The 11,748-nt window shown below is 34.4% G+C and overlaps 1 protein-coding gene across 5 annotated transcripts in view; it reads left to right on the top strand.

Annotated features, from left to right (window-relative positions):
* The first annotated feature begins 382 nt into the window (after positions 1-382).
* Positions 383-11,748, top strand: part of LOC106873354 (E3 ubiquitin-protein ligase NEDD4-like) — a 352,751-nt gene continuing 341,385 nt past the window's right edge. For 3 of the 5 annotated variants that reach the window (XM_089347032.1, XM_089347033.1, XM_089347029.1), the window contains exon 1: positions 611-974. In XM_089347032.1, coding sequence (XP_089203158.1) covers positions 834-974 — 141 coding nt within the window. In that variant the 5' untranslated portion in view covers positions 611-833. Of the gene's footprint in view, positions 975-11,748 lie in introns of all 5 variants that reach the window. The other 2 variants (XM_089347030.1, XM_089347034.1) reach the window with 2 other exon arrangements.

Below are 11,748 nucleotides of genomic sequence, written 5' to 3'. Positions count from 1 at the left end.
TATAAACAGCAAGTAAAGTGTATACAAACGGACACTGACATATTTTTATATGTATAGAGGTGCATAAGCGGAATAAAATTACAACCACACACACATACTGAAGAATGGTATAGATAAACATAATAAGAAAATAAGGCTGTAAGAATGAAAAAATATACATTTATAGATTTATAATTTTAAAATGAAAAGAAAGAAAAAAAGAAAAATTTAGAGCTTCACGCACATGCCAATAGAGAGGGAAAGATGAAATGAATGAGAGAGAGAGAAAAAAAACTGAAAAAGATGAGATAAAAGATAAAAATTGAGATATATATATATATATATATATATATATATATATAGAGAGAGAGAGAGGGAGAGAAAAAGAAGGCGAAAGTGAAGTAAAATTTAATTAACTAGATCCAAAAGACAAGTCAACAACCCGTAGTTGTCATATTTTGGGTGTGTAACAAAATTTCTATTTTTTAGTCCGGGGTGGCCTCCGTTCAAAGAGAAAGTCGAATTTTTATATTATTCTGTTAACCTCCAGCAAAAGAGGACGACACCAAAAATAAACTCTTTTATAACATACATACATATAAATATATGCACTCGCACCCATATACATAACATACACACATTGTAATCTATGTTAGAGGGAACCAATTTAAAAGATCCGTCTGTTAGTTTTGCACCGGGACCGGATCTTCCTCTTGACAGCAACTTGTGATTAGTTCTAAGAAAATTAGTTTTGTTGTCATCGTGATCGTAGTAGTGGTGGTTGTCGTTTAGACTAGCTTTTTTTGTTACCATCATTATTACCGGTACCAGCCGCCCTGGATACGCCGCCGAACATGCCCTCCGATCGCCGTAGAGCTTCACTTCAGGTCCATTCTCAGCGGAGTGAGCCATGTACCCCGACTGACGGTGGCTGGGCAGGAGGAGGTGGACTGGGTGGACTCTGGAACAATCGTACTTCTCGCCAACGTACACAGGTAAGATAAAACTTATATTGACTGTCTTATTTTTACTTCTTGCGTCCCATTCTCTTTATCAAGGTTTTCGTCATTCACGCCAATAAGCATTCGCTGTACAAGATGAAAATTTCACCTTTCTGTATAATCTTCATTATTTTATTTTATCTTTTTCCCGCCTATAATATTGTCTTTTAACAGAAATAAATAAAAAAAAAGAAAACTCTCTTCAATTATATAAATTTTTATATATTACCCCGTAGTATATCTATATACGCACGCACACACATACAAATACATGAGTGTGTTATATCTATCTGTAACTCATACATACTTTTGCAAGAATTAGTACACACGCATATGTGTGTCATATATGTCATTGGCATATACATGCATGTACACGTTTAAATCTACATGCATTAATACATACATGTATCCTGTGTGTGCTTGTACTTTAAAAGGTGACAGAATCAATATTATTTTTATGGATTTAACGTTTATAAATATTTATAATGTACATCTTCGTTTTTTTTTTTCTTAAAAAGAAACTATAATTATCCATTTAATGATTTCCCCCTCCTAATTATATATACTACATATAACAAAATATAATATTTCATCAAAACGAATGGTAAAAGAATAAAATTATACAAGTCAAGAAATTCAAGAATTTTTCTGATATAAGCAAATAATGATTCTGTTTATTCCATCCACCTGAATGTCCTTTACTGTAGTTTGGCAGAAATATAAATTTATGCCAAACTCAGGTAATGACACTAAAATATTTATAACAACCCTTTGCGTCTCTTGTACTTTTACTTTCCCAATATTACCGGTTCTATTGTGTTTTTAATGTGAATTCTTCACATGAATACACATCGTGTGTTCGTGTGTATGTATATATATATATATATATGTGTGTGTGTGTGTATATATATATATATATATATATATATATATATATGTATATGTGTGTGATTATATAGGTCTGTATAGGTATATGTAGGTAAATATATGTTTGTGCACATATATATATATATATGTAAATGTATGTGTCAGTATGCACTTGCGTGCGCGCGCGCATTCGTTTTACGTCCGTTTTTTCATGCCAGCATGAATACATTTGTGTATATATTTTTTCCGACTTTGAACATATCAGCCTGCATATTTATATATAGCTGTGTGTATAACTTGTACACGCTACTGCAATGCGAGACTAAACTTCTTATATGTGCGTATATATATATCTGTCTTAATTGGATTACAATTATTATTCAGTACTATCTCCACTAACATAGCTAATGCCCTTCAGAAACATGAATATTTAAATCTCGCAGCACTCACCTCCACCTCTCCCCCTTCCCTCATAAATCTGACGCTTTTGTAAATATACTGTCTATATGTCTCTGTGTACCTATTTATTTTGTCTGTATCTATCTATCTATCTATCTATCATTTTCTTCTTTAACCTGCGGCCTTGCTGGGGCTCCCCTCTGTTTTTCAGTTTTGTTGTTGATGATGGAAGATGTTGAAAGATGATTTATAATTGAATTTGTAGCAGCTGATCTTTCTAAATGTAACCTTGCATAGTTGACACACACACACACACACACACTGTGTATTTTAAATATTTGTACACATTTTGAAAATTTCTATCATCACCCCTCCAAAACAGATAATTTTGGAATGAAAATAATTACTCAAGATCTTAATTAAAAGCTTCATAATTTTGCTTCAAAATTAAAGTGCCCTTGAGAATGGCATGGAGTTAAAAACATCGTTTCGACTTCTGAGAAATTATAGGCTTTAAAGACCCATTCAAGGAATTATTTTCGAAGACATGCAGTGTGCGCGCGCGCATTTATATACACAAATACATATGTATATTATATATATATATATGTGTGTGTGTGTGTGTGTGTGTGTGTACACAAAATATATAACACATGGGTGCATATGTACGTATGTGTGTGTCAGTATATGCGTGAGTGTATGTGTGACTATGAATTAAAAGACACGTACGTGTATGTATATCATGCTGTTTTTTTTACTTCTCCAATGTAGAGGATAATATATATATATATATATATATATATATATGCAAATATGTGCGATTTTACATATTTTAATTTAGAACGAAACTATATACAATATTGATTTTTTGGTGTATCTATGCAGAGATAAATATATGTGTTATATTGTGATATATAAATATATATGTGTGCATATATATATATATATATATATATATATATATATATATATATATATATATATATAGGCGTGGCTGTGTGGTAAGTAGCTAGCTTACCAACCATCTTGGGCAAGTGTCTTCTACTATAGCCTCGGGCCGACCAAAGTCTTGTGAGTGGATTTGGTAGACGGAAACTGAAAGAAGCCCGTCGTATATATATATGTATGTGTGTGTGTGTGTTTGTCCCCCCAACATCGCTTGACAACCGATGCTGGTGTGTTTATGTCCCCGTAACTTAGCGGTTCGGCAAAATAGATCGATAGAATAAGTACTAGGCTTCTAAAGAATAAGTCCTGGGGTCGATTTGCTCGACTAAAAGGCGGTGCTCCAGCATGGCCACAGTCAAAAGACTGAAACAAGTAAAAGTGTAAAAGAGTATATATATATATATATATATATATATATATTATTTGTAACCTTGATTGTTAATATAACATGGTATGTCATAAGCATTTGTATATTGTGGTTTTTGTCATTTTAGTTACAAAATTAATTAATTCAACGGAATACACTGCAAGTCGATGGATACCGCATATTCTCTTCCATTTACTAATTGCTATATAAATTTAGGGTAAAATAACCCGCCTTTTACCTGCACCCACTTATTACACTTGGTATAACACTAGTGTAACAATAATTGGGTACCCTCCCAGCAGTATATTGGATAGATACTATCCCTTAGTGGGTTGAATCCTCAACCCCTAACTCTCTTGCATTATATATATATAATATATATCTATATCTATCTATATATATATCATCATCATCGTTTAACGTCCGCTTTCCATGCTAGCATGGGTTGGACGATTTGACTGAGGACTGGTGAAACCGGATGGCAACACCAGGCTCCAGTCTAATTTGGCAGAGTTTCTACAGCTGGATGCCCTTCCTAACGCCAACCACTCAGAGAGTGTAGTGGGTGCTTTTACGTGTCACCCGCACGAAAACGGCCACGCGCGAAATGGTGTCTTTTATGTGCCACCCGCACAAGCCAGTCCAGGGGCACTGGCAACGATCTCGCTCGAAAATCCTACGGGAGCCAGTCAGGCGGTACTGGCAACGGCCACGCTCAAAATGGTGCATCTCATGTGCCACCCACACAAGAACCAGTCCAGGGGCACTGGCAACGATCTTACTTGGCTTGCCGGGTCTTCTCACGCACAGCACATTTCCAAAGGTCTCGGTCAGTAGTCATCGCCTCGGTGAGGCCCAATGTACGAAGGTCTTGCCTCACCACCTCAGCCCAGGTCTTCCTGGGCCTACCTCTTCCACGAGTTCCCTCAACTGTTAGGGTGTGGCACTTTTTCACGCAGCTATCCTCCTCCATTCTCACCACATGTCCATACCAGCGCAATCGTCTCTCTTGCACACCACAACTGATGCTTCTAATGTTCACCTTTTCTCTCAAGATACTTACACTCTGATGGGTATTCACATTGACATTACACATCCAACGGAGCATACTGGCTTCATTCCTTGCGAGCTTACGTATGTCCTCAGCAGTTACAGCCCATGTTTCACTGCCATGTAGCATGGCTGTTCGTACGCATGCGTCATACAGTCTGCCTTTTACTCTGAGTGAGAGTCCCTTTGTCGCCAGCAGGGGTAAGAGCTCTCTAAACTTTGCCCAGGCTATTCTTATTCTAGCAGCTACACTTTCAGCGCACCCTCCCCCACTACTAACTTGGTCGCCCAGATAGCGGAAGCTATCGACTACCTCTAGTTTTTCACCCTGGAATGAGATAGAAGTTGTTTCCTGTTTGTTTACAGTCTTTATTGCACCTGAACATCTGCCACAAACAAAAACTAACTTGCTAGTTAACCTGCCTTTGATGTTGCTGCACCTCTTATGTGTCCATAGCTTGCACCGGGTACATCTTATAGAGTTACTACCTACTCCTTTTCTACATACTGAGCAGGGCCATCTACCTGAAGGGGTTTGTGTTTTATCTACCTTCCTACTTATGTAATATATATATATGTAATATATATATATGTAATATATATATGTAATATATATATGTAATATATATATATGTAATATATATATATGTAACATATATATATGTAATATATATATATATATGTAATATATATATATATATGTAATATATATATATATATGTAATATATATATGTAATATATATATGTGTTAAGCGGACAGCAGAACTCGAGGCAATTCAGCGGCACTATACAAAAAAGATCGCCACAGAACTACAGGGAGCGACTGAAGGCACTAGGTCTCTACTCCCTGGAGCACAGGCGGGAGAGATATGTAATAATATACATATGGAAAATACTGGAAGGACTGGTGCCAAACTTTGGCATCAAGTACTACAGGAATGCCCGCACGGGTCGCCACTGCATGGTGCCAAAGGTGCCGTCCACTGCATCTCTCATAAGAACGAGATACTGCAGCAGCCTCGGTTTCAGAGGACCTCAGCTCTTCAATGCCCTGCCAAAACATTTGAGAGATATGCAAGACATGGATGTGGAGGTCTTCAAGACAAAACTTGATGCTTTCCTCTCCACGATACCAGACGAACCAATGGCTCGTAATGAGACACAGTTTAGGGCAGCGATGTCAAATTCTCTTATACACCAGATGTGCCATCAAAACTCTTGATTGGACCATATCAGGTGGGGGAGAAGAGCCATGCAAGGAACGTGAAGAGAGCACAGCATAAAGACGGAAAATCACGGTGGTGCACCAGCATGACTGCAGCCACTTGGCTGAATCCCACAAATAAAAAAAATAATATATATATATGTAATATATATATGTAATATATATATATATATATATATATATATATATATATATATATATATATGTAATATATATATATAGTATGTATCATTATATATATATATGTAATATATATATATATATATATATATATATATATGTAATATATATATATAGTATGTATCATTATATATATATATGTAATATATATATATAGTATGTATCATTATATATATATATATAGTATGTATCATTATATATATATATATATAGTATGTATCATTATATATATATATATATATATATATATATATAATATGTATCATATATATATATATATATATATATATATATATATATATATATATATGTAATATATATATATAGTATGTATCATTATATATATATATATAGTATGTATCATTATATATATATATATATATATATATATATATAATATGTATCATATATATATATATATATATATATAGATATATATATATATATATATATATAATACAAAGAATATATATACATGTATACACACATATATGTACATACTTACATCTACATGTGTATATATATGCATATCAGGGTACAGGACATTAGAACAATGAACTACAGACAACGGAACGAACACATAGGAAAATGGAAAGCCACTTGGAATATTCCTTCATCAGCTGTCTCTATTCTAACCTGACGTTTATATACATATATATATATTCTTTGTATTATTACATTATTGAACGCACACGTCCTTTTTTGCAAGTAAGTCTACTTTATATATATATATATATATATATATATATATATATATATATATATATGTAAGGAGATATTAACTGATAATGAAAAATTGATTAATTCCCTAGATAAACGAAAAATTAAATGCAGACATAAGTTAAATTATTTATATAATAAGTTTAGTTGTTGTATATTTATATGAACTCTAGTTTATATTACTAATTGTTCTAGTTATGATTTGTAGTAGTAGAATGTGTATAAATTAGCACAAAATTATAAAGGATATTACATGTTTTTCGATTATTTATTTATTTATTGTTAAAACAAGTATTTTTTTTAGATATTTAGTATAAGTTACAATACGTACATTGATTTTTTCATTATTATTTTTATTTTAGACGTGACGAGTGACTATATTTTTGAATAGATTTAACCGTAGATCGATTTGATTATTAATAGAATTTGAAAATATAGCCACAAAACGTGTGTAGTCATTTTATACCACATACGAGTTATTCTTTTTGTATTTTATTCATTTTTTGAATAAGGTTTTGTGCTACATTTGTTTTCTGGAGGGTATGAGTTGAATTCTTCTTTGTTGAATTATTTAATAGTAGTTTTTCTTTAAATTATATACATATATTTTATATTGGGAAAATTGAATTTTTCCCTGTAGGTTTTTGAATTTATTCCCTAATATTATTATTATATATCATATATATATATACATGCATACATATATATACACATACATGTATGTATATATATATATATATATATATATATATATATATATGTATATGAGTGGTTGGCGTTAGGAAGGGCATCCAGCTGTAGAAACTCTGCCAAATTTAGATTGGAGCCTGGTGTTGCCATCCGGTTTCACCAGTCCTCAGTCCAATCGTCCAACCCATGCTAGCTTGGAAAGCGGACGTTAAACGATGATGATGATGATGATGATGATGCATATATATATACATGAATATATGTGCATGCATATATATATACGCATGCATATATATCCACACATGCATATATATACTCTTTTACTTGTTTCAGTCATTTGACTGGGGCCATGCTGGAGCACTGCCTTTAGTCGAGAAAATCGACCCCGCGACTTATTCTTTGTAAGCCTAGTACTTATTCTATCCGTCTCTTTTTGCCGAACCGCTAAGTTACGGGGATGCAAACACACCAGCATCGGTTGTCTAGCGATGGTGGGGGGGACATACACAGACACACAAACACACACATACATATATATATATATATATATATATATATATATATATATATATATACATATATACATATATACGACGGGCTTCTTTCAGTTTCTGTCTACCAAATCCACTCACAAGGCTTTGGTCGGCCCGAGGCTATAGTAGAAGACACTTGCCCAAGGTGCCATGCAGTGGGTCTGAACCCGGAACCATGTGGTTGGTAAGCAAGGTACTTATATATAAATAAGTTTACACTCATGTTTTGTGTTCTAGTTATCCTCGTGCTGCAACACCCATCTCACACATACATACATACTTTTATGTATAAATACATACACACTCTCTATATCTGTGTGTGTGTGTGTGTGCAGTGTTTTTTGTTTCTTGCACAGTTAACAATATAATTTCAACTGAATATATGTCAATTCCAAAGATTTATGCGCGCTTATAATGTCGCACGCGCGTGTAGATATGAGTACGTATGTGTGCATATTATGTTTGTGCACATGTGTGAGTATGAATGTGTACATATATCTGTGTATATGTGTCTGTATATATGAGTTTGTGTGTGCATATCTGTCTATTCTTGCTTGTGTGTATGTGTGTATATATATTTGTGTATGTGTATTTATATCTGCTTGTATATGTGTGTGCATGTAATAAATATATTCATATATGGATGGGTAAAGGAAATAGTTCAAATTATTCCCATAGCACTTTTTCACCCTACCCCCACCTAGTCTTTGGGTTCCCTTCATACATTCCAGAGTCCTCATCACAGTCCCCCTCTCAACATCATTAATCCAATCTCCCTTTTATCCCCCACACCTCTTCTTTTATCTCTTAGTTTTCTGAACACAATTGAATTCCTTGATAGACCAGACGACCACACATTTTTCTTTGCCTTGATGTTGCTATGACTCTTTCTCCCAAACGAATGCATTGTTCTATGGCTGACTGTTTGGTCCAGTAGTTCTTTCATGTAATGACAAGAATTCTTCAAGAATGCTGACAATTTCATCCTATTTATTTATTCATTTTTGTATGTTGAGTACATTCACATCTTAAGTGTTGTTCTTCATTGCATTAGCTTTTGTTTCTCGCACTTTTGCAATGTTCTTTGTTCCAGATTTAATTTATATATGTGTGCATATATTTTTATATGTATGTATGTACAATATACAAATGTATATGTGCATGTGCGTGAATTTATGTATAAATGCATGTGTGCTCACACGCACAACACACACACACACACACACACAAAAATAAGACGAGACAGTTTAGCATATCTTTAACGACCAGTTACAGTTGTTTCGTTACCACTGTGTTTTTAACGCCATCGCAATGCAGAAGTTCCATTTGGCCCAGGACTATAGTGGAAAAGACAAGTGCCTTAGATAACACACAGTGGGACTGAACCTGGAATCGTACTATTGTGGAGTGAATGTTTTGACCATACATCATCCCTGCATCTACACAGCCATGCTTGTACCTATTTCATCATTATAATAATAATCATCATCATCATCATCATCATAACAATCCTTTTTCTGTTCTTGCAAGGTCAGATGGGATTTGTTGAAGCTGATTTCCTACAGCTGGATGACTTTCCTGCTCATTTATATTTATTGTGTGATGTCAAGACAAGGTGACACAGATACAAATAGATAATAGGAGCAGCCATAGCTCCAAGTGGTGCAGAAGTGTTGTGTGGTTGAGAAGTTGACTTCACAACCACGTGTTTTGCGTTCAGTCCCACTACATGGCACTTTGGGCAAGTGTCTTCTCCAATAGCCCTAGGCCAAACAAAGCCTTGTAAGTGGATTTGGTAGATGGAAACTGAAAAAAAACCTGTTGTCATATATATATGCATGTATATATGTATGCATGAGTGTAGGCATGTTTGTGCCTCCTTGTCTTGACATTTTGTGATAAGTTGTAAATGATTGTAACTATTATGCAAACAGTGTCAGTTATTTCTATGGAAATATTACCCCAGGGCAACCTAACATAGAAAATTTGCATCAATAAATCCTGTCCAATCCGTGTGAATATAGGTGTTAAAACAATGACGATGATATGTTTGGCAGCTGATGATAGTATAATAGTATGATTTATATTTTGTGTTCTTGTTGTTACAAGTTGTCCTTCATCCTTTTAATGTTGAACTTGTTAAAGGGTTTCTGGTTTCTTGGCTTATATTATACCATACATTGATACTGTGCAATTGTTCTCCTTTGCAATTTTAATTCTGACTGGAGCAACATTTATTTAAGGTTTTCCAGTTTAAGGAGGTTTTGTTGTTGTGCATGCATGTGCATGCACACACACACACACACACACACACACACACACACACACACACACACACACACACCTATCTATATCTATATATATATATATATATTTGTGTGTGTGTGTGTGTGTAAGGTGGTGAGCTAGCAGTATCGTTAGCACACCAGGCAAAATGCTTAGCAGCATTTTGTCTGTCTTTATCTTCTTAGTTCAAATTCCACCGAGGTTGATTTTACCTTTCATCCTTTCGGGGTTTACCAGTTGAACACTGGGTTTGATATACTCGACTTACCCCCTCCCTGAATTTGCTATCCTTGTGCCATAATTTGAAACCTATATATATATACACATATATGTGTGTGTGTGATGGGCTTTATATTTCCCTCAGCCAAATCCACTTACAAGACTTAGATTTTCTTATTTATTAGAAATTTATGAAATATCATATGAAGTAGTATATATATTTATATCTCCTTCTATACAAATGACTGCGGAATAAAAACAAAAGATCAAAAAAGATCTCCTTGTCACCCCTTATATTTATTCACCTTATTTGAAATTCTGTTGTGCTCTTACAGTATTTCATTCTCAGGTCAATATGGTACTCAGTTCCTTCTGACATTCATTCAGTCTCCTTCTTTATAAATGGCATCATACAAATGTATGCTTGTTTAAACACAGAATTAGGATATTGGTTTTTTTTTTTATAGCCATTTATATTAAATGAATCAGATGAGATGGTCGGGCACAGCTGTTTGGATGCTGATGTTTTGGCACGGCTGACTGGACATTCAGCCTGTTTTGGTAACAGTACTTTTTAGTATTGGAGGCAAACATGCTCATACATATACAATGCAGAAATACACACATACAAAGTGAGAGAGAGAGAGAGAGAGAGAGAGAGAAAATCATTTCAATTGATTGAATATGACTGACATAAACTCTTTCCCTCTCCTGATACACATGAAAAGAAATATGCTCACTGACATTAACAGAGAGAGAGAGAGTGGCAGAGATAGTGTGTGTGTGTGTGTGTGTGTGTGTGTGTGTGTGAGAGAGAGAGAGAGAGAGAGAGAGAGAGAGAGAGAGAGAGAGAGAGAGAGAGAGATAAAGAGAGAGAAACATTAAAACATCTGATTTCAAATAAGTCAGTGTTGAATAAGTGATGCCAAATAAGCACCACCAAAATGGCTGAGCCAAAATGTCTCATCCTAATGGAAAGAACATTAATCTCATTCATAGTGATGTTTGTGTCTTACTGTTGATCAGTTCCTTTAATAATATCACCATTCATGCAGCAATTAATGGAATAAACATTTCTGGCCAAAGTGTCTCCTATGTATTCTTCAACCAAAGAGACTCCTACATTGTATATATGTTTGTGTATTTGTGTGTATGTGTTTCTGTGTGTACGTGTTTTTTGTGTTTGTGTGTGTGTGTGTGTGTTCAAGCTCCTCATTTTCTTCTTAAGTTTAGTTGTTGTTGTGTAGCCTTTAGTCAATTTTTGCCATAGCAGACTAAATGGC

Source organism: Octopus bimaculoides, chromosome 2 (assembly GCF_046866305.1).
Source record: "Octopus bimaculoides isolate indiv1 chromosome 2, ASM4686630v1, whole genome shotgun sequence".
NCBI lineage: Eukaryota > Metazoa > Mollusca > Cephalopoda > Octopoda > Octopodidae > Octopus > Octopus bimaculoides.
The sequence above is the reverse complement of the archived record's forward strand: the minus strand, read 5'-3'. Positions and strand labels throughout refer to the sequence as shown.